This window comes from Protomyctophum parallelum, assembly GCF_964188405.1.
Source record: "Protomyctophum parallelum genome assembly, chromosome: 14".
Lineage (NCBI taxonomy): Eukaryota > Metazoa > Chordata > Actinopteri > Myctophiformes > Myctophidae > Protomyctophum > Protomyctophum parallelum.
In genome coordinates this window covers 10569570-10596114 of record NC_139709.1, presented here as the reverse complement: position 1 = coordinate 10596114, position 26545 = coordinate 10569570, and the positions used below count along the sequence as shown (strand labels likewise).

Genomic DNA, 26545 nt, shown 5'->3' with positions numbered 1-26545 from the left:
GTTTATCTGTAAAGACAGACCGATTAATCGGACCGATTAATTAATCGGTCTGATTGATTAATCGAACCGATGCCGATTCATCTAAAAACAACTAGAATCTGAATTGATTATTCGAATTTCGAAATGTTTGAATTGAACTCAGTCGAGCAAAACAAAATGTAGTATTTTCTGTGTCTTATGTTGACTATCTTGTTTCGTACTTTGCCCTGAAGATATTTTTACAATGTAACACTGCTGCTTAGTTATGTGCAGTCTACAGGGCATACTATGTGTAATTTATTGTATGTTAAACTGGAATTTGTTTTTTTAGGCTAGATTATCCAGACGGCCTATCATATAATCCACATGTAATCAAGTGTGTAAAAACAGTTACTTCACACAACAGTTACATAAAAAGCAATAGGTGGCGCCAGTGTGCCATTTAACCATTACCAATGCAAGTGGTTGCAACTCATCTTACTATATCTTTCATTCAACCCTTTAACTTCGTCCTCAGTACCAGGTAAAGATGTCCCTTTCGGGCTGGGTGTGTTTGGTGACGGGAGCCTCCCGGGGCATTGGCAGGGGGATATCTCTACAATTGTCAGAAGCCGGGGCCACTGTCTACATCACTGGCCGCCAGGAGAAGACTCTCAAACAAACAGCAGCAGAGGTGAGCTTTAATAGTTGGGGGACTTTGATGTTTCAGCATCAAATAGTTAGGTTGTAGACATCACATCTGTCTTTTAAATGGACAGATTAATTTTGATCTACACATTTAAGATGCTTCTTTTAACATTCAAAAGATTTTGGATAATTGTCAAATAATCTAATTGTATTTTTGCAAATCAGGTTAAAGAACGGGGTGGGAACTGTATTCCGGTGATCTGTGATTCGTCAAAGGATGAAGACATTGAGCAACTGTTCGAACAGATCAAACGGGAACAAAACGGGAGACTGGACATCCTTGTTAACAATGCCTATGCTGGGGTGCAGGTCAGTGCCATGACTGCATTGATATGTGTAGCCTAATAACCATTAAAGGCCAACTCCACACATAGTTGGTCCTCACCAATGCTCATCACATGAGGTACAATTGTTGTCTGTCTATAGAGGTGGCCTGTGGACATTTCAGAAACCTGAAACCTGACATCATCGATGGGGAATCCAAGGAAAGCGAATAAAAACCGCAGGCTTTCTATTCCTGGAAAGTTAGCATGCAATAACAGCATGCCATTGTTCTTTTTTTTAATAATAATCTTGTTTGGGGGAAAAGACAAAATGATGATGTTACTGGTAGGCGGGTTTATAAACTGTCCACAGCCCTCCTCTTGAGATACAGACTGAGTAGGGAGGGGGGGGGGGGTACTGTATTATCATGAGAAAGTTATATGAAAATGTGTGACGTCGTCCTTGAACACTGATATACTATCTGTGCCATTTCTGTCTTCTGGGAAAATCGTTTCCAAAGATCCTCTCCCCTGGGCCCTGGCTCCATATTCTGTAAACCCCTCTTGATTCTTGAATTTCTTGATGCACATAATTACGTTCTATTTCAGGTTATATTTGACAATATGGGGAAGAAGTTCTGGGAGACTGACCCATCCATGTGGGATATCATAAACGACACAGGACTCAGGTAAGCCTTATTTTGCTTAGTCATACAAACATGCCATACATACATATGAAACGGACTCATCGACTCACTCAGCTGACTGTTAGTCATTTCCTGTTCATCACTATCTGTTTATGGTATTCAGATTGTTTTCAAGTAAAGGACAGTACACTCAGGTGCTGTTTAATATTTCAAGACGTACAGCAAAGATAGGCAAGATATTGAAAAGAGATTGATGTGTAGTCTAACCGGAGTAGCTACTTGTCAACAAGCCATCATTATTCCCAGTGTGGAGTATTGCTTCTGTGTTCTATGGCTTTGTACATTCTAGGGATAGCTTTTTCCATCTGCCATTTCGGTAGGTTGTGAAAAGTAAATTGTCTTAAAAATAAAAAAAATCCCCCGACCATTAGCAAGTACTGTAATAACGTATTGTCTTTCTTACACTGCCAGAGGCCACTACTTCTGTACCGTTTATGCCTCACGGTTAATGGTGGCACAGGGCCGAGGCTTGATTGTTGTCATCTCTTCCATGGGGGGCCTGCGGTATCTCTTCAATGTGCCATATGGTGTTGGTAAAGCTGCAGTAAGTTATCTGGTCATAGAAACCCGCATTCATGTAATCAAGCACTCTAGTTTGATAAAATATGCTCCACTTTATTGTTTGTAAGACTCTATAAATATTGTCAGTGTTATATGTATGTTTTTGTATTGATGAATGTTTTTAATGTTTTGATTTAGTGTGACAGGCTAGCAGCAGACACTGCCGTTGAACTGAAAAAGAGAGGCGTGGCTTCGGTCAGCCTGTGGCCTGGGGCAGTGCAGACAGAAATGGTTACTAAATTCATACAGGAGGACACACCCACAGGTGTGGATCCTAAGGTACTGTAGACAGTTTTTTACACAATAACTAAAGTATTTTTCTCATTTTCTGTTGACTTTAAATCTCTGTTCCGACCTCCCCTTTCCCCAGATGAAGGACTTGTTTGCTGTGGGAGAATCCACAGAGCTGAGTGGGAAGTGCATTGTAGCACTGGCGAAAGGTAGAATTATTGTACAGATTTTCTTCAGTTATTAAGGCTGAGATTAAAGAATACTATTATTTGACCAAGGCGTCATTAATATGCATGGTTTCTCTCTCTGTACTTTGAAGACAAAAATCTCATGTCAATGACGGGGAAAGTTCTGCTGACCAGTGATCTTGCAAGGCGCTATGGGATAAAAGACATCGACGGTAATTAACCTTAATCTGTCTTTAGCTTTTTAAGATCTTATCCTACTCTTGTGTCCACTCACTTTGTTCTGACAATTTGTCATTTTTCTATTACCAGGTGGAGAAGTCGTTGATTTTATCTCCTTGAAATTCCTCCTGACAAAAGTTCCATATCTCTCTTGGCTGTCCTATGCTGTGCCCTCATTCCTGCGGGTGCCAAAGTTTGTTCTCACCCTTGCAGCTGGCAAATTTTAAACACTTTAGTGTTTTCCCCAAGTGGCAATATGCTAGATTCCTACTGACTCTAATGTGTAACTAATTTGTTGTCACAATTACATTATACATTATAAAGTTGTGTAGGCATTAATACATTCCCTGTTTGAAGTACGGTAATGTATTCCTGTTGACTGTTGGCTAAATGTTGACTCCTGTGGCCTAGGTATGAAGTTGGGATCCTCTTTTAATTCCATATATGTATGTGACTTCAAGATGAATTTGTGAAGGGATTATATTACTTATCATATTTTGTATGCTGTGAAGTCGCAGATAAAAATGTAATAAATTTTGTTGAATTATTTCTTAATTGAAAATGCAGTGCTTGAGTTTGTGTGCATTTCTTCAATTTTGAACATAGCTTTGTTTAATGGGTATTCAACTGTATATATTAATGCTGTAAAAAATACAGTTTGATTGTAGGCCTACTGTACAGTGTGGACAGAGTCACAAGGATCAGATTAACAAAGCTTTATTCTTTAATGTGCTTACTGTAATATCAAGCCATAACGGTTCATTCTAATTAAAGTCTAAATATCACCTAAGGCTATTGAAATCTGTCATTTGATTAGGAAATTAGGTTTGTTAGGCCTGCTGCCTGAAAGTGCTCTGAAAAAGAACTTCATCCTTTGAGCTATTTGTATCTGCAATTATTAGTTTTGAATCGATTGATTGAAATGTCTATTCACAGAGTATGTCTATGTAGAATGGGTACATTTCAACGAAAGTACAGGTCAATACAAAAACTGCTACAAGGATAAAACCAGAAAAAGCACTAAGACTTGTTTACATCAGGGTCCTCCATTTTCAATTCATCAGAACATTTTACTTACAAACAAATGTGCAAAGAAAAGGAAAAATAAATAAATTGCTACCTGTGGAAAGCCTTGTTTCTATCTGGTTTCTATTTAATGTGGATAAAAAAACACTTCTTGGTCTAAAACGTGGCTATGGCCGTTTTTAGCCCAATGAGTGCTTTTTTTTGTGCAAAACTAATGCATGGAATGGATTCAGCAATCAGCATCATGAAAACCCCCTAGATTGACATATGTCACATGCTACATAAAGCATGATGACATTTTGACTTTTTTTTGCATTCTATAGGTTGTTAATGGTATGGTATGGTCACATATTTATGCCAATTATGAAAATTGCTCAACATTATGCAAGTTAGCATCCGGTAGTTTCTACATGCTGGGGACCCATACTCAACATTTCTGACATAAAACCTTGGTGTACTCAACATGTCCGGGTTCAAAGTAGGACTCTATGGGCTGGCAGTGGCAAGTAGGCCTAGACTAGATGTTCCCAGATGTGCATCCTATCCATATGGGCTTGGAGGGCTGTGTTTCACTTTGTCTGTTTGGGAATATTAAGAAGACAATTCATAAAGTAAATTCCAGAAACTTCTTCACAATGGTTGAAATACAACTTTCCACCTGCAACTCACCTAGCCTAGGGGGGACCTATAGCGCCATCTTGTGTACAATAAAACAACCAAATACATAATGTGAATTCTCACTTTTATATTGCTTAATCTCATTCCGTGTATTAGAAGTCCCAAAATTTAGGCTAATAATAGATACTGCAATAAAATAAATTTAATTCACAATGAATTAAATAAAAAACACAACGAAATAAATAGAAAACGCAATTTAAAAAAAAAGAAACACAGTATTGACCTGCACCCTCGTTGCAATGTATCAAACATCAATCAAACAAACACAATGCAATATATGTTTTATTTATTTAATTGTATTTTTATGTATTATTAAATTGTATTTTTTATTTATATCATTGCGTTTTCTATTTATTTATTTGTGTTTTATTTTTATTATTATTATTATTATTATTATTAATAATAATCTATTTCATTGCGGTATTTATTAAAATGTTGAACCTATATGGACTTAATAATAATAGTAATAGTATAGTAAGTAATAGTAGCTATAGAGTAATTACGGTGCAGACGGCTCTGGTGGTAGGCTACGACCATTGAGTAGACTATTCGGATCGATAGGGCTTTACTTTACGGCGCTGTTTACGGCATTGTGGTCGGACCTGAACTAACGGCATTGATACTACGGTCCTGCATGGCTGCTCTCTAGTGCCCCGCAGGCACAGGAAAACTTTACAGGCTAGACTAGTATAACATCACAAACATATTCCTACTCTGACGATTCATAGGAGAGTTCCATTGGACTTTGCGCCAAGGGACCTGTAAAGAGACAGACCAAGGTCAGTGTAAAGAATTTCCACCTGTGTGCTTTTCTAACGGAATTGGTTATTCGAAATGTTTGAGTTGAACTCGGTCGAGCAAAATGTAGTATTTTCTGAGTCTTGTTATTATGTTGACAAAGTATGTCGTTTACGTTTCGTAGCCTACTTTGCCCTGAAGATAATTTTACAATGTAACACTGCTGCTTAGTTATGTGCAATCTACAGTGCATACTATCTGTATTTCATGTTAAACTGGAATTCGTTAGACGGCCGCCGCCTATCACCCTCTCATATAATCCATATGTAATCCTGTTGTGTGTAAAAACAGTTACTTCACACAGCAGTTACGTCATAAGAAACAGTTAAAGTTGACAAAAGCAATAGGTGGCGCCAGCGTGCCATTTAACCATTACCAATGCAAGTGGTTGCAACTCACTGTAACTTTCATTAAAAAAAAAGTGCCCTTCATCATGCCCTTTAACTTCGTCCTCAGTACCAGGTAAAGATGTCCCTCTCGGGCTGGGTGTGTTTGGTGACGGGAGCCTCCCGGGGCATTGGCAGGGGGATATCTCTACAATTGTCAGAAGCCGGGGCCACTGTCTACATCACTGGCCGCCAGGAGAAGACTCTCAAACAAACAGCAGCAGAGGTGAGCTTTAATAGTTGGGGGACTTTGATGTTTCAGCATCAAATAGTTAGGTTGTAGACATCACATCTGCCTTTTAAATGGACAGATTAATTTTGATCTACACTACACATTTAAGATGCTTCTTTTAACATTCAAAAGATTTTGGAGTTTGAATAATCAATTGTCAAATAATCAAAATAGTATTTTTGCAAATCAGGTTCAGGAACGGGGTGGGAACTGTGTTCCGGTGATCTGTGATTCGTCAAAGGATGAAGACATTGAGCAACTGTTCGAACAGATCAAACGGGAACAAAACGGGAGACTGGACATCCTTGTTAACAATGCCTATGCTGGGGTGCAGGTCAGTGCCATGACTGCATTGATATGTGTAGCCTAATAACCATTAAAGGCCAACTCCACACATAGTTGGTCCTCACCAATGCTCATCATATGGGGTACAAATTATTTTTTGTCTGTCTATAGAGGTGGGCTGTGGACATTTCAGAAACCTGAAACCTGTGACATCATCGATGGGGAATCCAAGGCAAGCTAACAGAAACTGCAGTCTTTCTATTCCTGGAAAGTTAGCATGCAATAATTAAGGCCAAATGATGATGTTACTGGTAGGCGGGTTTATAAACTGTCCACAGCCCTCCTCTGTCCAGACCGACTAGGGGGGGGGGGGGGTAGTACTGTATTATCATGAGAAAAATGATATGAAAATGTGTGACGTCGTCCTTTAACACTGATCTGTGCCATTTCCGTCTTCTGGGAAAATCGTTTCCAAAGATCCTCTCCCCTCCATATTCTGTAAACACCTCTTGATTCTTGAGTTTCTTGATGCGTTTTACGTTCTACATTTTACGTTCTATTTCAGGCTATATTTGACAATATGGGGAAGAAGTTCTGGGAGACTGACCCATCCATGTGGGATATCATAAACAACACAGGTCTCAGGTAAGCCTTATTTTGCTTAGTCATACTCCCAGCAAGTTGAAATGAAGAAAATGCCAGCACTCATTATATGTCCTTTTACATTACTTTATTTACCTCTGAGACTGAAGAAAAAAACGTATTTTCGAGCCTTGCACCTTTAAGGATTTAGTTTGAACCTGGAGTTCTGCGGGTTGTCTACTACGGTAGTACTTCTCTCTCAATACTCCCAGCAAGCCTTCTCTCTCAATACTCCCAGCAAGCCAAATGACATCATGATGATGTTATGATGTCCTCCGGTGACTCCGGTGACGTTCAGGACTAGGCCAGATCACAGCCATATGGGGATGATCTTTACGTCAATTTGAAATAATATAGCTTATTCTGGGTCAGATCTGACTAGTTATGATATGACTTAAGTTGATCTGGCCTTGATCGGACTCTCTATTCTATAGGGACGTCCGTCTTAGTGGGCACTGGGCAGAATGTATGTTGGTTGAAATCAGGTGATATTCTGGGTCAGATCTGACTAGTCTTGGTTTGACTTGATTGGGCCACAATCAAGACGTCACTAATTCGTCCAGGTCCTGACCGTGCTTGCTGGGCTGTATATCAACTGACTCATAGCCAGCTGACTGTTAGTCATTTCCTGTTCATCACTATCTGTTATCTGGTACTTTATTCAGATTGTTTTCAAGTAAAGGACAGTACACTCAGGTGCTGTTATTTCAAGACGTACAGCAAAGATAGGCAAGATATTGAAAAGAGATTGATGTGTAGTCTAACCGGAGTAGCTACTTGTCAACAATCATTATTCCCAGTGTGGAGTATTGCTTCTGTGTTCTATGGCTTTGTACATTCTAGGGATAGCTTTTTCCATCTGCCATCTCGGTAGGTTGTGAAAAGTAAATTGTCTTAAAAATAATCATTTTCCCCCGACCATTAGCAAGTACTGTAATAACGTATTGTCTTTCTTACACTGCCAGAGGCCACTACTTCTGTACCGTTTATGCCTCACGGTTAATGGTGGCACAGGGCCGAGGCTTGATTGTTGTCATCTCTTCCATGGGGGGCCTGCGGTATCTCTTCAATGTGCCATATGGTGTTGGTAAAGCTGCAGTAAGTTATCTGGTCATAGAAACCCGCATTCATGTAATCAAGCACTCTAGTTTGATAAAATATGCTCCACTTTATTGTTTGTAAGACTGATAAAATATGCTCCACTTTATTGTTTGTAAGACTGATAAAATATGCTCCACTTTATTGTTTGTTTGACTATAAATATTGTCAGTGTTATATGTATGTTTTTGTACTGATGAAAGTTTTGATTTAGTGTGACAGGCTAGCAGCAGACACTGCCGTTGAACTGAAAAAGAGAGGAGTGGCTTCGGTCAGCCTGTGGCCTGGGGCAGTGCAGACAGAAATGGTTACTAAATACATGCAGGAGGACACAACCTCGAATGTGGTACTGTAGACAGTTATTTTACACAATAATTAAAGTCTTAGCTATTTAACTTTCTCATTTTCTGTTAACCTAAAATTTCTGTTCCGACCTCCATTTCCGCCAGATCAAGGACGTGTTTGCCATGGGAGAATCCACAGAGCTGAGTGGGAAGTGCATTGTAGCACTGGCGAAAGGTACAATTATTGTACAGATTCTCTTCAGTTACATAGGCTGAGATTAAAGAATAATATTATTTGACCAAGGCGTCATTAATGTGTGGTTTCTCTCTCTGTACTTGGAAGAAAAAAATCTCATGTCAATGACGGGGAAAGTTCTGATGACCAGTGATCTTGCAAGGCGCTATGGGATAAAAGACATCGATGGTACCTAACCTTAATCTGTCTTTAGCTTTTTCAGATCTTATCCTACTCTTGTGTCCACTCACTTTGTTCTGACATTTTGTCATTTTTCCCATTACCAGGTAGAGAAGTCTGTGATTATATCTCCTTGAAATTCCTCCTGACACAAGTTCCATATCTCTCTTGGCTGTCCTATGCTGTGCCCTCATTCCTGCGGGTGCCAAAGTTTGTTCTCACCCTTGCAGCTGGCCGATTTTAAACACTTTAGTGTTTTCCCCAAGTGGCAATATGCTAGATTCCTACTGACTCTAATGTGTAACTAATTTGTTGTCACAATTACATTACAAATTATAAAGTTGTTGTAGACATTAATACATTCCCTGTTTGAAGTACGGTAATGTATTCCTGTTGACTGTTGGCTAAATGTTGACTCCTGTGGCCTAGGTATGAAGTTGGGATCCTCTTTTAATTCCATATAATATGTATGTGACTTCAAGATTAAGTCACATACATGGGATTATATTACTCATCATATTTTGTATAATGCAGTACACTGTGAAGTCACAGATCAAAATATAATGCATTTTGTTGAATTAATTCTTAATTGAAAATGCAGTGCTTGAGTTTGTGTGCAGTTTGTGTGCATTTTGTGTGAGTTTGTGTGCATATCTGACAATATAGTAACTAAAATGGGAAGAAGTATTGCCGTAACCAGGAAATGTTCTAGCTACATAACACTAAACACTAGGAAAGCAGTAATTCAAGCTCTAGTGTTATCACATCTTGAGTATTGCCAGTCATTTGGTCATCGGCTACAAAAACAGACATACATAAATTACAAGAAATGCACAAAAATCTATCATGGCTTACTGTTGAGAATAGATTACATTCACGTATTCTTACCTTTTTTCAGAAATGTATTAATAGACAAAAAAACCACAGTATTTCTTTGAACAGGTAGCACATGTAAGAGACGAACATAACCATATGAGTAGACAAGCCAGTTCGGGTGTTTTGGTGGCACTTAAACCAAGAACAAATATTCTTAAATCTTCTATTATCTATAGAGCAGTAATAGGTTGGAATGCACTACCAAAGTGTATAACCAATACAAATACAAAATTCATCTTTAAAATCAAGTTAAAAGAACACCTTATGTAAACCATACTGCAGTAACCCTGGGGAAATAATAATTCAAATTTATAATTTGTTGAAAGTGATTTTTGCTATGTTTTTCTTTGTTTCTTATTTCTCCTATGTTTTTTATTTCTTATTTTATATTTTATTTTACTAGTGTTTGTAAACATTTGTAAGTAGGCCTATTGCCTTTGTTAAATGTTAGTCTGTGTCGGACCCCAGGCTTTTGTCAAGGAAAAAGCTAATGGGGATCCTTATAAACAATAAACAATCTGCAATTATTAGTATTGAATCTATTGATTGATTGAAATGTTTATTCACAGACTAGCCTATGACTATGTAGAATGGGTACATTTCGACGAAAGTACAGGTCAATACAAAAACTGCTACAAGGATAAAACCAGAAAAAGACTTGTTTACATCAGGGTCCTCCATTTTCAATTCATCAGAACATTTTACAAACGTACAAATATACACTTCTATGCAAAAAAAGGGGGAGAAAAAAAAGGAAAGAAACCAGCACCCGTGGAAAGCCTTGGTTCTATTTACCATTCGGTGCTCAGATCCGTTCTAGAGCCCGCCTACTCCCATCCGGCAATCTGCACGCACACATTGATAGACACGCAAGGCCGTTACCGTTACGCGCTCCAGACCGGATCTGCAACCTGCTGTCTGGTTTCGGTCTCCTCCAATCGTCGTCCGGTGTTTGGTTGGGATGGGACGGCACCACGGCGCACACGGACACGGGGCCTTCCCAGAGTTCCTGGTCCTCAGCTCCGCCTAGTAGCCTCGGCTCGTCTGGCCGGACAGTGTAAGGGGGGACACTTCTCAGTTTCAGAACAAAAGCAACAACGGTGGGACCGACCGATCGACCGAGGAGGGCAAAGTAAAAACGGCTGGATTCAAGTTCAGAAGCCCCGAAATCCAATGGATTGAACGTTACGGAGTTTCCACCGTAAAAAAACGGATCCACTTCTCGTCTCAACTCATGAAAGGTGACAAAGTTAGTTGAGCAGCCGCATCTTTTTGTGCCGTAAACAGAAAATCCCGTCGAGAGAGAGCTTGATAAACAGACGAGGGGTCAATCAGACGGACGGAGGGGGGTGGACGGGTTATTGTTTCGTTTGTAGTATAGTTAGTCAAACGAGGATCGGTGGTCTTTTTAAGAAAACAAAAGTCCGTTGTTTTTGGTGTTCCTCAACACGGATGATCTGGTGAACAAAGCCCGTGTTGGTGTTTGGGGTTGGTTTTTTTTTTGTATGGTAAGTTTATTTTTGTGTTTCACTCAAGCGTGTCCGATGGACGGAGTGCGCCTGTGCAGTCCGAGCGGTTTAGTTTAGTACGCCACAAAGGAGCTGCTCGCCTCCCCTAAAGCCCAGAGTGGACTGCTCTGCTCCGGTCTGGTGGTGTCCATGGAGGTCCTCGGTCTGTTTCAACTGACTCACTTCTAAAGGGCGATTTGTTTCACCGTTTTGAATTCATTATGGCCTCGATCCGAAAGACTAAACGATGTGATGATTGATATGTGATTGCGGGGAGAATGATCCAGAAGTTGTTTTCTGATATTATTATTATTATTATTGGCCCATCTTCTCCCACACCACTGGCACACTTCTTGCGTGGCACAAAATGACCTAATCGGGCTGCCGTGGTGTGATCTGTTTACTGCAGCCGTGCTTCTGCGTGAAGCCCCGTGTTCAACATTTTATTGGCGCTAATTAATTATTATAAATAAATAATTATATGCAAGTCATTGGTCAACTCGTAGTGACCAGATTATATATTATACGGCATTGATTGGGCACAGACTCGGTTACCCACAAAAACACAAGGAGTTTGTCCATGCTAAATGTACTACAGGCTACTGATGCTCAAGATAAATATTAATGTAAACATCAGTGTGGCACCTGTTGCATAACATGTGTTAAATAATTAATTCATCCACCAGTAGGCTACTTGGATTTAACTACAAACAACACAGTAAGATTGGCTTTGTCAGTTTCATTTCTGTACATAATATTTTACATATTATTAACACATTTTGTTCAAGTACATTCTGAGTGTGACTACTCCTTGCCTGGCCTGTCTAATTATGGCTAATTTACCCTCATTGCCTTATCACATAGGTGTTTCCCTTGTATTACTATTGGTTCTTGAGGAGGCCACACTTGAGTCTTTCAGGTTTGAGAACTTGAAGGGGAACAAAGCCAGCACTAGTGGGAAGGGGTGAGAAAGTAGGCTGTGATGGATTTCTTATGGCCCCCATTCCCCCAAGCTGCCACCCCACCCTACCCCAGCCCTCGACACACCACTCCCCCACTCTCACAAAACAAAAGTCAGTCACCACACTCTGGTTCCAGGGGGGAGGGGTGCCTCAATCTGGGCAGAGAGTATACGACCAGTTTCGCTGAGAGATTCAGAGGGGTGCAAAGTAGGGGGAGGGGGAAACAGCTGTCGAATAATTGACTTTGAGAATAGAAAGTTCTCAAACACCACATATATTGCTTATTGTGCTCTTTTCAGTGTTATTTCTTACATTCCCTTTGAGCCAGTGTGTTTAGTTTAAAAAAAATATATATTTTTTTAAATTCCCATTATGCAAAACAAAACTGACATCTGATGTTTTTGTGTCTTTCTCCAGGTCAGAAGGGAGTGACTTTGATGTCCCAGATGGCAGCATACAGTGACCGTAACGGTAGAACGGGACTGGGTGTGGACATGAAGGAACCCTTTGAGGGGGAAGTGACGAAAACAGAAGGTGAAGGAAAGCACGCCGTTCCGTGCTCCTCGAAGGATTTGCACCAACCTGTCAGTGCAGCCAACGGTAGCACAAGCAGCGCTGCGAGTTTCAGCACCAACCCCAACTCTGTCGTGTGCCTGCCGCTGGTGTCTGAGGGACTGAAATTGGTGTGGACGCACTCGGATCAAACTCGTGAACTTGACTCGATCCCAGAGCTGGTCCAAGCCTTCAATTTGTTTCCCTACCCAACGACCCGCGAGGTTAATGCTTTGGCCCGAGTGTGTGCCTTGACGCTGGACAAAGTTAAGGTGTGGTTTATGGTGCAAAGAATTAAATATGGCATCAGCTGGGCTTCTGAGGAGATCGAGGAGACGCGACGAAAGCTGGCAGTGCCCGAGATCTCTGGCGATTATGCTGACACAAAGGAAGATGTTCAGACGAAGAGGAATTTATGTGAGGAAATGACAGAGGATGAGGACACTCCTCAAATAGAAGGTGCTTTCTCCACCTTGGTCTCCCAAAAGAAAAAAACAAAATATGAGTCACCGGAAACCTACAAGCCGGCCAGATCAACGTTCCCATGCTTCAGCTCTTCTCTTCCACCCCCCCAGGACTCGTACAACTACCGCCCGCCCGCGGACACGCCCGCGGACACGCCCGCTACTACGGCGGCCGATGTGTCACAAGATCTCTCTGACTCGTCTGCACAACAACGACGACATGGGCGGTATAAAAAGTCCAAAGCTCAGCTTGCTGTGCTTCGCAGCAGCTTTGTGAGAGAGAACTGGCCCGCGGAGACAGAACTGAGACGTTTGCAGGAAGAGACTAGTCTGAGTCGCAACGACATCCGCAAATGGTTTAGTGACAGCCGTTACCAGCTTAGGATAGGCAGAGGAGTCCATGCTGCTGCCCAAGTCTATTCTCAACAGACTACAGTGGAAGGAAAAGAAGAACCTCAGCAAGTTCAGCCTCTTCCACTCATTTCTCAAAAGTCACGTCAACAGCGAAATGATAAAGAGGTGGAAGAGGGAGCCTTTGGCAGTGACATAAACTCACATTTCTTTCAGACGTTCCTGTCAAACAGCCTGCAAGCATTTGGGGAAAGATCTGCGTTAGAAACGGCAGACGGGCAAAAGGATTCTGGTAAAGAAGATAGCGAGGAATGGGACGAGAAACCCCTACAGTTAACGAAGATCAGTCAGACTCAGATCAAGACGGAGCCAGAGGTTCCACAGCAGCCATCATGTGTAACGAAATCCTCCCCGTCGTCCTCCCTCTCTGGCACCCCGCCGCCAACAGCCTCACCCCATAAACAGGTTTCAAATGGCGTCAGCACATCAAAGAAGTCGTCCACACCGTCGCGTGTGTCCTCCGGGACGCCTTCATCCACCTCTCCTGCCCTCACTCCCGGCGGACGGCTAAGGAAGACCAAGGATCAATTGGATGTGCTAAAACAACACTTCTTACAGTGCCAGTGGCCAAAGAGTGAAGACTACACAGAGCTTGTGAAGGTCACAGGCTTACCCCGTGCAGATATTATTCAGTGGTTTGGAGACACACGATATGCTGTTAAGAATGGTCAGTTGCGCTGGGTGCAGGGGGTTCGTGAACAATTCCTGGCTGAGCTTGCTACTCTGCAAGGAAGCAATGGATTGTCTAATGGGAATAGCGGCAGTGGAACGCCACGGGTTGCAGGTAGCCGCAAACGAAAATCTCAAGCGAATGGGACGAGTGTTCCGACAGATTCTCCTGATACCCAACCACTGGAAGCATATCGTCGTTTGAACGGGGTACTGCAGGAAAAGGACCTCGACTCCCTATGCAAGAAGTCAAGAATGAGCTACCAGCAAGTGCGTGATTGGTTTTCTTCTCAGGAGAGTGGAGTAAATGACCAAGAGTCTAATGTTACTGATTGAGGAAAAAGACACTGGAACCAAAGTTGCTGAGATGTTTGGAAGGTAGTAGGATGTTCACCACATTCCATCTCAAGGCAACAACTTTAGTTATTAGTATTGCTTTAATTGGAACAGGTGTGTGACATCTAGTCTTCCCAGTACAAGCCCAAAAGTTGTGGCCTTTTTTGTTTTTCAGATGCTGCATTTCCTGCTCATCCTAATATATTTGGAGTTAGATTATGCTTTTTGCTGTCATTGGAAGGGCTGTTGAATTGATAGGACAGTACTTTGTACACTGGTTTGTTATATGTTTAGCTTCGTTTCTGCTTAGATTGTGTATAATTACTTATTCGTTTAAATTTTTTGTTTTTGTTTTTTTGTAGCAGTATAATTTATATTGATAGTACTTTTGGTACTTAAGTGTAGCTCAGAATTTTGCAGATATTAAACTGCTCTGGATAAAAAAAAAAGATCTGACTGATCACTGTGTATATTCATTCCTTTACAGCCAATTCCTTCTTCATAAAAAAGCACACTGGACATTAAGGCTTTAAGTTGGCATGTTTCACCATGGGTTTAGAGACTGCTGCCTTGATGCTCATGTGAACTGTTTCTTTTGAAAAAACACAAATTGCTAACTTGTCATTGTTGATCCATTAAGGCCTTGTACCACACTGACTTTCAAAGGCTTAGCATAAACAGTAATTGATCTAATTGTGACTAATAATGCTGGCATATTCCTAGATCCTGTGCCTACTGTAAATACTTCAAATTTACATGCTGTTTGCACTGTCCCCGCGCAGTTTGACAGCAAAGAAGTTAAGTCATAAAAATGCAAATTGAGTACTAACTTCAATGTCCATATAAGTGAAACAAGTTGCCAAACTTGGTTTTGGATTTGCACTCACATGCTTTCTGTATATCAGTATTTTTGTTGTCTCAAATTACAACTCTTTGTAGATAGGAGAGACTGAAGGAGTGGTCTTGGTAAATAAGTTGATATACTGTAGATAAATAGTTCGTAAAGGAACCTGATCTAGTAAATTAGTTCCTTTCCTAGACAAAATAGAAGATGGTGTATTTGATGTAAACCAAGAAATGGCACGTTGGGTTTGATGAAATGATCCAAAGCAATATTACCATGTTATTTCTACTGATTGAAATGATTAATTACAAGCACAAATGTGTCAGATTCAGGTATGTCACTACATGTATTTAATAAAACTATTTCTTCATTTTTGGCGTGCATTTCTATTTTCTATGCATGCATTGTGTATGTGCATGTACTGTGCATGTACCTCAGTTATGGATCCCTTTACAATACATTGTGAATTTAACATACAAAGAAATTATTCGTAGACATTCAAACTGAAAAAGGTTTAAAAGATGTTTTTTTACAACAAAAACATGGCATCTTGCACTTTATAAAACAGACTATTGCCTAATAAGTTGACACACAACTGAGATTAGCTGAATCAGGTTGCTTTTAACTCAAACTTAAAGAAGTATCAGTTGACCAAATAACATAGTATTAAATACTAAAGAAAGAAACTAGCAAAACAGATAATTATTATAGTTATGAATGCAAACTTCCCATCTCTCCGTGGTACAGGATATTCTATAAAACTAAATCATGAATATCAGAATCCCACAAAATATGTGAACTTGGTAGATAATGTTATATTAATATGTGAACTTGGTAGAAGGCCACTGAAACCTTTCTTGAGAAAATAATTTATGCAAGTGTCAAAGGAGAAAGTCAAACTTAAATACCCCCCTTCTCTTATCCCCCCCCCCACCACCACCACAGAGGACTATATGTCCATACTGACCACATGGCAGACACTGACCCCTGGTGTGAGAGTGAATAGTTTATGAATAGTCATGTTTCAAGAGGTCCCCAGCGAACTTATATAAAATTAATCAGTTTAAATCAGCTTTTTGAAGATATCTGATCTGCAAGCTCATGAATCATATTGAAGCGTGTTGTGTGCTTGTAGAGCATCTATTTTCCAAAAATCTTCAATAATGTGGAATATTTTAAAGAAAACAGATCTTGTATGGGGGTCCCAGCTGGCACAAAGTATGGATTTAATGTTTGTGTTAGGGACAAAATAAACATAAATTTCTCTTCCTTGTCAATGGCATTTTTAAAACAAACATTGAACCTGTATATAGGAGGGGCTAGCACCCCTCAAAAACACAAATAAAAAGTATGTCATGACATCACAGGTTAAGCTTTTGGGCCTGTGGCTCCCCGGCATACTGGTTTAAAGAACAGTTTTATACTTCTATAGCCCACTTAACATTTCCACTTTTTCCAGTAGGGATAACATGTTTCAATAGTATAACCGCTCCTATCTAGCAGAATAACAAACGCTCCAACTGATATCTCGAGGTTGTTCATTTCCCCAAGACAACGTGAAAAACTGAAAACACAAAACATAACAATATCCTTTTAAACACAATGAAACATGAAATATGAATGTCCTTGTTGTCAGTCAATCATGTCCATATTATATATAAAGAAACACAATGAGATGTACACAAACAATTAACCGATCGACAGAATTACACCGTTTACAAACAAAGAAAACAACATGTAACATACCGTGTGCGCCTTCTGCAGATTATTTTAGGAGAGCTACTTTATCTTCTCTTATATTCTTTATTTAAGGACACTTTTTTTAGACGTGGGAAGAGCTCCTTGCACCACTGAAACTCAGCTTGTTCTGCCTGAGTTCAGCTCACACAGGTGCCATGAATGCTGCCTCACTCTAATCACAGGGCTCTGCTCCTGCATGCCCTTCTAGGTCATAATGAACAGCAATAAAAGACCAGGCACCACACACACAGCATGCAAATACAATATGTACCCAAATAAACATACATATGTTCACATATTATACATTTTCTGGGACAGCTACAAATAGCATTATGATAGGTGAAATTAGCGATGTTCTGAATCCTCTGGGAACATTGGAAACCATGATATTTTTCAGGGATTCACCAGGTTCTACATGATTTTTTTTTATCTGAACTGAGTGGTGCTGCAATACTGTACTGTACTGTACAAGCCCTCCTCCCTGGCCTCTGTGTGTGCGTGCGTGACGCTGCGCAACAGTGCCATCCAGTGGTATTGCTGAGGTGTTTCAGCTGTCCGCTCGGACACAGGGACAAGTATACATACTCATAGGGACACATAGCTACGCAATGGAGTGGCTGCACAACTCAAAAAACGCCCGTAGGGGGTCTGTAAATTCTACCAGCATGCAGGTATGGCCATGCTTTCCATTTAACAGAGCTAGTATTCCAATAAAGTATAAAACACAAATTGAAGCAGAGAGATATAGCCTTGGATCAAATGTGACGTTCCAGTGCAGAAACTCCACAAGGAGAAAAGACAAAGCCAGCATTTTAAAGTTTTTCATTTTTATTATCAAACCAAAACTCACATCTGGAGGGATATTTGGGCACCATTGCCAACTTTAAGGACAAAGGCATTATTGAAAAAAGATATTTGATAAGTTAATATTTGATCTGGTTTCTTGGGATAAAATTGCTGCTTGTTTTCTTGGCAATATTCAGGCATCCATGCCAGTGATAGTAAACGGGCCTACAACAGCATTCTCACTAAAACCATTTATCCCTGAAAAAGAAAAGCACATAAAACAAACTGTTAAGAGACATGTCAGGTCCATTTTAACCATATATATTTATATAGGCTAACCCAGCCATAGCCCCTATTCTGGGCATGGCACAATACTAGGCAAACATTTGACACAAACAGCCGATCTACAAGCTTGTAGTTGGGTTACTTTTGCTATGATAAACAACAAAGTATATATACAGGGCTTTGACCTGAGATCAGAGTCTAAAAATGTCTTCTACATCCTGAGAGTTTTCTGAAAAAGCTATGTTTCTATGTCAGTCGTTCTTCGATTTTTCAAAAATAGCAGACCTACAAGCTCATAGCGTGCCACCGAGTGGCACGCTACGAGCTTGTAGATCACCTATTTTTCAATAGCTAAAACATAGCATAATGCTTTAGGGGTTCCCGCCCAAAATGGGTTAAAACAAAAGCCAACACCCATAATTACCTGCTGTGGTACTCCTCCTCTTTCTAGGTCTACAGCTAGATTCACAGCAGTTACACAGCCTGCTATAAGAAGGGTCATCTAGAAGCTCCCAGCTGCAAAGAGAAATTATTCAATGTTGCAAACATTCATGCTAAAATATATTTGCTTATAAAGAATACAACATTAAATCAGGTGGTGCACCCAGCCATTCCTTACCCTTGCCCTTTCTTATAGTGACAGGCCTTCTTGCTGCTGTCAACACTCTTGGGATCCCAGGCCACAAGCTTGCAATGAACATACACCTGTTGATGTGCGAGATTAGTCATCCGAAAAACAGTCAGTGTCCAAAACATTCCTTTTTAATAATCACAAGGAGCTTGCCTATGAAATTATGTGAAGGGATCTCAGGATATATACTACACAAAATAAAAACCTTAGCCTACCTCCTCTCCAGCAGCAAATTTAAAGGCTTGAAGGGACAAATTAATAACGGATGGTTCTCGTCTTGGTTCAAACTTTGTTCGAGTTACCTTGCTGTCCACAAGGCACCTGAATGACAAACATGAAGGTAATTTCTTTAGAGTTTAATTGCACAATAAAATAAATGATTTCCATGGAAAATAAGTTGCAAGCATATACCCCTTGTTGGTGATTATTGGATATGTATGGCTGTCCTGCTGCAGTTGTGGAGTCAAAGCAGCCACACATTCCTCAAGGAACAGTAGGAAGGGCTGATGGGACCTCTGTTCAACACGGGCAGAGATTCGGATAAAGGACCCGAGAGGGAAGGAAACAGATGTTGCTGGACCAGAGAAATCCTCTGAAAATAAATAAATACAGACAGAGATGGAATTATTTTACCTAGGAGATTGACTGAGGAGGTATTGCCATTTTCAAAGTGTCTGTAGCAAATTAAGATTAGTCTACCATTCATGAGTTCCAGGTGGAATAGTAGATTTCCTATGCCATACGTGTGAAACACAATATGGTCTAAAATGGGAGGGTACCAGTCTTTGGGCCTGTATGGGAGGGGGGTAATGACATACTGCTTAATCCATCAACATGCCCACATGATCAGCATTCAAATAAAAAAATGTCACCCAAAATCATTTATAAACTAATGCAAATGTCGACCTCTCGTAGGCACAGACAACTGGATGAATGAAGTCCGGGACTTCGGCATTATGAGGCATGTAGGTCAAGTCATTCATAAACACCAGCTGATCTCCAGTTACCTTTTAAGACAAATGTATTAGTAAAAAAAAAGAAAAGCTTAACATATTTACCATTTAAAAATATATATACTTTAGTAGGTACTTACTAATCTCTTGGAACCACACTCATCAAGTCCAACATTGAAAAGGGCATCCTGAGCAGTGAAGCGGTTGGGACGACAGTTGCCTAATCGCAGCAGTGAAGGGTCAATCCTGGACTGTATGTCTCTCCATACCACCGAGACAAAATCTGAGCCACAGTCCAGCGTCACATCTGTGAAGGATCAGACATGAACGCTTGAAAGTTTCCACCTCACAGAGTGAAACGGACAATGTAAACTATATTTTTGCTAAATCCCTACTTTAACTCACTTCATTTTCAGTCATTTTTATTGTAATAGCATTACCTGCATTCACTAAAATGGCAGTTGCCAGAATCAAGACCTGCAGTGCACCTTGCCAAAAGAAAGCCATCATGACTGAACACTAGGCTTCAGCTGCAACTGTTTTTTGAATTCCACCTGACTGTGTGCTTGCAATCAAGCAAATGTCTCTCACCTGGTCTCTGTTAACAACTTCAGGCATTTCTTTGGTTAGTTGATTAGAATTTTAAATAACCCACAAAAGCTACACTATAAAGTCCAGGATGTATTTAATTTGGGGTCTTCACAAAAGGTGACAGAAATGAGAAATGACAGCAATAGTCTATACTATAGACTATTGCTGTCTATTTTTATCACTATGTGATCATTTCTTGTTTTAATACTTTTTCTTATTGTTTTGGCTCAGCCCCGGCCCAATGACTGGCCAGCCCTTCTGGCAATGGCATATGCCAGAATTGCCAGACTGTCCAATCGGGGCCTGATGTGTACGGCATTTTCAGAAATGTAACCTTTTTAAACCCTCTAGGCCTATTATGTTATCAACTCGACTGTTGGCTCAGCCTCATATCAGCTTCTGCTCTTTTTGCCGATTGCCGAACTACAAGCTCATTGCTGCGAGGCGCTTTTAGATCTATTTCTCGGTTAATGTTCCTCACCACACAACGATTTGGTGGACCCCCTGTAGGCTATTACTCTGAGGACCCCCAGGAGTCCCAAACCCCCTGTTGAAGACCCTGGAGTCTTCAACAGGTGGACAAGAGGAATGACAATATCAAATAAGTGATAAGGTTAAAGCCTATACTGAATTGATATAATGTTGTGTTCTGTTAATGCCATATAACTGTAGCCTCATGTAGCCAGCCTTAATCTGCCTTTGCAATGCAAATTGCCCAGGCAGATAGTATGGCTATGCGAGTCCAATATAACTCCATCAAAGTATACAGGTGCTTGAGCAATAACTGACTTGATGAAGAAACAATTTTAATTTATATTAACAATGTGCAACATAAAAAAACAAACAAAAAACAACAACTGCTGATTAGATACAATTGGTATGCTGTCCTAAACCGCACCATTAATATACCTATGAAACTATAAGTAAACACTATAGAATGCCATGTATGATAATAATAATATAATAATCTAAATTACATATTTTAATTGGTTTCGATAGCACATCAGTGAGCTGGATGCAATCCTACCTGGAGGGGAGAGAACAGATGGTGGAGGTGAATGGAACACTGTCCCGTCCCCCCCTCCCTGTGAGCTGTGGCGTTCCACAAGGAAGCATACATACTGTTCCTAATATATGTAAACGACATGACATCAGCTTGTGACTGCAACTTGTTCCTGTTCGCAGATGACTCGGCACTGCTAGGAACAAACTGCAGGTTGAAAAGGCCCTCAGCTCTGAACTCGGTAGAATTTGCACCTGGCTCGCTGATAACAAACTATCTTTACACCTGGGAAAAACGTTTTAAATTGATTGAATGAAATATTTATTAACAGTTTGCCGAATTACAGTACATTTCAAACACAACTCAATACAAAAGACTGTTAATTAACTGTGAGTGGACGACCCAATAAAGCATTACACTTGTTTACAAGAGGGTCCACCTTGTTCAATTCATCAAAACATTTAGTGACACTTCTATATAGTCAAAGAACAGAACAGGAATTCATCATAAAGGAGGTAAAAAGGGAAAAGAAACATATACAGTGAGGGGGAAAACAAAGGGGAGCGGGGGGTGGGGGGGTATTCCGATTTTACGGGGGGCAGTTTCGAATTGCAAGTGCCCTTTGAGAGCGATTTTGAAGGAGTCAAGGGATTCACATGTCTTAATGACTGTTGGTAGGGCGTTCCACATTGGCTCCTACTTGGCCTCAACCCCCGAACCCACCTCACCCCTGCCCACTTTGACAGGCTGGAATGGCTTACGGTCGACGACAGAGTACAGCATCTTGCAAAAGGTCTGGTCCACAAGATTCGATACACCACCAAGATACCCATGTACCTGTCTAAATACTTCCCTAATGTTAACGAAGTCCACACCCACAACACCAGAGGGAGTGCAACAAACCATGTACAACCCAGATTCGGCACAAACAAGGGACTAAATTATTTTTGCTCCAATGTCACCAAAATGTGGAACACCCTACCAACAGTCATTAAGACATGCAAATCCCTTGACTCCTTCAAAACCGCTCTCAAAGGGCACCTACGGACGGCTGCAATTCTAAACGGGCCCCTGTAAAATCTGAATCCCCCCCCCCCCCACCCACTGTATACGTTTCTTTTCCCTTTCTAGCTCCTTTATGATGAATTCCTGTTCTGTTCTTTGACTATATAGAAGTGTCTATTTGTACGTGAACAAGGTGGACCCTCTTGTAAACAAGTGTAATGCTTAATTGGGTCATCCACTCACAGTTAAGTCTTTGTATTGAGTTTGTGCTTGAAATGTACTGTAACTGTTAATAAATATTTCAATCAATAAAAACAAATCCTTTGCATCCACCTGCAAATTCATCCAGGCTAAGAGCAAGTGGTCAGTGCTACGGGCTAAGGTGGAGTCTGAAGAGGGGAGTTTTCAGACTGTGGCAGAAGATTGGGAGCGAGTTTGCAGTTCTAATTGCAATGGTGAGTTCATTCCATAGTTTGGGAGCCAGAAGGGAATAGTCTGGGACGTGTGTAGTGTTGTCCCGGATGTTTTAGTGAAGGTTCTGACAGCCTCCCTGTGTTAGCCGATCAAGTGGGTCTATATAGAGCGCTGCGTCGCAGTCCTGCCCCCTACCCGGGCCCAGGAAATTATTCCCCGTTCATTTTCCTCACATTTCAAAAAGTATTTATTTAAAGACCTTTTAAGCCTCGTACAATTAAGCCAACTCGTGTTGTGACAAATCATGACAACAAGCCAATTTTTACACAAACAAATAATTAGAAAGAAGAAGAAAAACCCTTTGTTTTTCTTCTTTGTAATTATTTGTTCGGTCCAAAATGTTTGTCGTCATGATTTGTCACAACTCGAGTTGGCTTTGTAGGCCTACGACGCTTAAAAGGTCTTTAAATAAATACTTTTTGAAATGTCTCTGGGAAAAATTAATTGGGAATTATTTCCTGGGCCTGGCGTCGTCATGGTGACGCTCTATTGCCACATGGACAAAAGATACAGAATATAGGCAGACATCAACTTTAGTCAAAGCATAATTTTTAAACCATAAAATTGCAGTTAACACTGGTTATGTTAGAAGGGACGACACTTCATGTAAATGAGCTCAACTCTTGTTAAAAAACAATCTTTATTACAGAGTCAGACCACATATCTACAGACAACACAAGGACCAACTCTTTTGGGTCATCCACTAGTGCCACTTCATCTGTGGCAATAGACGCCACTTCACAGCAGCTTTAGATTGGCGTTTTCCTGTAAGGGAGAATGCCCATTAGACCTTTAGAATTTTAAAACAAATCACAATTTCCACACATATCCAACAAATTATACAAAACCTGCAGTGGAAGAGTTTGTTGATTGTCTCAGTGCATCAGGATCTTGATCAACAATGATCAGTGGTCCAAAACAAGCTAGCTGAACAAGGCCCTGAGGCTGAGGTTCTATAAACACAAAAACAATTTTAAGGAACGGATGTGCAATTCTAGAAGGAAATGCATTTGTACATGTAACTAGCCAGATCCCAATGCAAAAAAAACAGTATTCAAAGTGTGTGAAGACCACAAGATGATCATACTGTATATTTAGTAAATTAAGTAAAAAAAACCTCTCAAGTTGGACAAAATTTGATTATTTTGTTTCTCACCAAGACAGGACATTAGGTCTACTAGCCAGGATAGAAAATCTACCCTAATCTGCTCACTGCTAATACCCTAAATTTGCCTTAATCCAAGATGGCCCTATTGATAACCTATTATAAAAGGCAATATTTTCTAAATTTCATTATGCTTTAAGTAGCATGTGACATGTCAAACTAGGGGGTTTTCATGATTCTGAATCCATTCCAAGCATTCGTTTTGCATGAAAAACACTCCTTGGACTACATTTGGCCATAGCCACTTACCCAATTGTCCCCAAAATGTGCTGACATCATCACATTTGTGATGACGGCTATGGTCGTTTTTAGCCCAAGGAGTGTTTTTTGTGCAAAGCCAATGCTTGGAATGGAATGGATTCAGAATCATGAAAACCCCCTAGTTTGACACGTCACACGTCCTGGCTAGTAGACCTAATGTCCTGTCAGAATCAGGTGAGAAACAAAATACGGTAATCCAATTTTGTCCAACGTCTGCCATTTAATTATTGGACTAATTTGAGCAGTTCACCAATTTCACTGTAACACCACCATGCTGGAGGACAAAGGAGGCAGCAATTTGAGTATTGGGATCATTCTGGATGCAAATGATACCAACCTGATTCCGCATCTCTCTTGGGCCGGGTTTTGCAAGTCGAGTCACAGCAGCGACAGAGTTTGCTCCGTGATGGATCATCTAGTAGTTCCCATCTGGTAAAAAGAAAAACATGGGTGGCAGACACCATCAATTATCTGGACCAGCATGGATAGGACAACAATAGATAAAGTTACGCCCATGCTTACATGCCCACGTCCATGCCATCTTTTACATAATGACAGGCTTTCTTGTTTTCGTTAAGAATCGCAGGATCCCAGGCAACTAGTTTGCAGTGGATATAGACCTGTAGGTAACAAGGTCACGTCAAAACCAGATAACATTTTTTACTAGTTGCCTAGTTTACTAGTCGACTAGTTGTTTAACTATAGGCCTACCTATTATGTAAAATAAATAATAATAGTTTTACATTTAAAAACTGTCTACATTGGTGACTATAACTATAATCTAGCCGATCTTGAGGCCTACAAAAACAGTTTTTTTTCTCTTCTTATCAACTATAGTCAACTAGTACCAACAAGGTCGACTAGTGGATGTACTAGTCGACTAGTTGAATAGTCGACTAGTTGCTTAAAGCCCTATAGGCCTAGATAACACACATTTTGATATAAAAACCAAAACGATTCTCCGTGACTCACCTCTTTCCCGAGAGCAAACCTGAAGGACTGCAGGTATAGGATAATTGAAGAAGTCTCATACCGATCTAGGAACATGGAGTTGGACATCGTACCATCTACAAGACACCTGAAAAGACATTCTAAACTTAACACAAGTCAGTAAAAGTTCCGTGTTCCCATTGTTGTGGAGTGAAGTTCATGCCATGAGATAACTTGCCCCTTATTGTTGATGATAGGGTAGACCTGGCTGTCGGGATGGAGTTCAGGGGTGGTGGCAGCAACACACTCTTCCATGAGCAGCAACAAGGGTTGATGGTAGGTCTGTTGGACTGCTGCCCATATTGGGATGAAGGAACCCAAAGGGATAACATTTGTCTGAGCCCAATCAGTGAGCTCTTCTACAGGGAGTGGGTGGGAAAAAAAGTTTTCATATTACAAAGTTAAAGTATAGCTACTGTGCTGCTTAGTTTTGTTTAGGACTGCAGGGCCACTGAGCGAGAACTCACCATTTAGGAGCGCCATGTGGAAGTCTAGTTGTCCATGGCCCACTGCGCTACCTGATCCACGGGTCAGGAAAGGAGGTATCCAGTCATCGGTTCTAAAATAAATAAAAATTGAGATATGATTTAAGATGTATAGCTCCATAACCATCAGCTCCATAACCAGTCAGCCCAATGCAACCGTTTACCTATTGTAGACACACTCAATGGTTTTGTTGTAATCTGAAGGTTTTCTTCCATGTGGCCTAAATGTCAAGGTATTTCGATAGACCACATGTTTGCCTCTGATCTGTGGAAAATGGAAATTAAATTGGTTAGTCTTAGAAGACCAATCGGAATCAAAGGACAAAATTGGTGACCTGCTCAAATTAGGCCAATAATTAAATGGCAGAGGTTGGACAAAATTGGATTACCGTATTCTGAATCGGAAAGCAATTTTGTTCAAATGTAGCATAGCATTACCAATCTTTTGAACTTGCACCCAGTGAGTTTACTGTCAAACTGCAGTTGGCCGACAACATGGCCCATTGGAGTAGAAAGCTCTGAAAAACTGTTTGCAATGCAGTTTCCAAGGAAGAAACGAGCTGCATGTGGGAATGCCTCCTGTGAAATATACCACGTGATATTGACACTGTCCTTGTGGCATACATGTATAGGATCTGCAAAGGAATATCATTACTTGTAGTCTTTGTAAGTTATAGTCTGACAAGTTGATAGTTATTACAACTAGCCTACATAGTTTTAAATGTCTGTGCCATATACCTGTATCATCATCCTCCTCAACAATTGGGACATGAGAAGCATGGTAAATTGCTGTAGCAGCTGACAAAATGAGGACACATAGACAATGATGAGTCTGCATGACTAGACCAAACCACCATGACTCTATGGACCAAACC

General features: G+C 40.6%; 4 protein-coding genes across 4 annotated transcripts; 3 read left to right on the top strand and 1 right to left on the bottom strand.

The window, feature by feature from the left end:
- Nucleotides 1–508: 508 nt before the first annotated feature.
- Nucleotides 509–3647, top strand: LOC310870438 (dehydrogenase/reductase SDR family member 1-like; the record flags this gene model as incomplete). The annotated part of the gene is made up of 8 exons (XM_083781669.1): nt 509–652; nt 832–975; nt 1539–1618; nt 2048–2180; nt 2336–2476; nt 2568–2637; nt 2748–2828; nt 2926–3647. The coding sequence occupies 8 exons, from the start codon at nt 509–511 to the stop codon at nt 3060–3062; spliced, it is 930 nt and encodes a 309-aa protein (XP_083637795.1). The 3' UTR covers nt 3063–3647.
- A 1483-nt stretch (nt 3648–5130) lies between these two features.
- On the top strand, nt 5131–9976 carry dhrs1 (dehydrogenase/reductase (SDR family) member 1). The gene is made up of 9 exons (XM_083782123.1): nt 5131–5318; nt 5794–5949; nt 6146–6289; nt 6806–6885; nt 7848–7980; nt 8195–8326; nt 8430–8499; nt 8608–8688; nt 8787–9976. The coding sequence occupies exons 2-9, from the start codon at nt 5806–5808 to the stop codon at nt 8921–8923; spliced, it is 921 nt and encodes a 306-aa protein (XP_083638249.1). The 5' UTR covers nt 5131–5318; nt 5794–5805; the 3' UTR covers nt 8924–9976.
- Nucleotides 9977–10369: 393 nt separating this feature from the next.
- On the top strand, nt 10370–15673 carry homeza (homeobox and leucine zipper encoding a). Its single transcript, XM_083781667.1, has 2 exons — nt 10370–10796; nt 12443–15673. Exons 1-2 carry the CDS (start codon nt 10790–10792, stop codon nt 14455–14457), a joined length of 2022 nt encoding a protein of 673 aa, XP_083637793.1. The 5' UTR covers nt 10370–10789; the 3' UTR covers nt 14458–15673.
- A 2290-nt stretch (nt 15674–17963) lies between these two features.
- Nucleotides 17964–26174, bottom strand: LOC310871107 (uncharacterized protein; the record flags this gene model as incomplete). Its single annotated transcript, XM_083782596.1, has 12 exons — nt 17964–18085; nt 18537–18628; nt 18732–18817; nt 18959–19064; nt 19155–19258; nt 19837–20003; nt 24533–24624; nt 24718–24815; nt 25168–25273; nt 25364–25544; nt 25653–25744; nt 26128–26174. 12 exons carry the CDS (start codon nt 26172–26174, stop codon nt 18021–18023), a joined length of 1236 nt encoding a protein of 411 aa, XP_083638722.1. The 3' UTR covers nt 17964–18020.
- Nucleotides 26175–26545: the final 371 nt, after the last annotated feature.

Excerpts from the sequence above, each read along its gene's own strand:
- dhrs1 (XM_083782123.1), top strand. The coding sequence starts at position 5,806 with ATGTCCCTCTCGGGCTGGGTGTGTTTGGTGACGGGAGCCTCCCGGGGC. Across the intron at positions 6,290-6,805 it reads ATGCCTATGCTGGGGTGCAG|GCTATATTTGACAATATGGG; the intron begins GTCAGTGCCATG and ends GTTCTATTTCAG. Across the intron at positions 8,689-8,786 it reads TGGGATAAAAGACATCGATG|GTAGAGAAGTCTGTGATTAT; the intron begins GTACCTAACCTT and ends TCCCATTACCAG.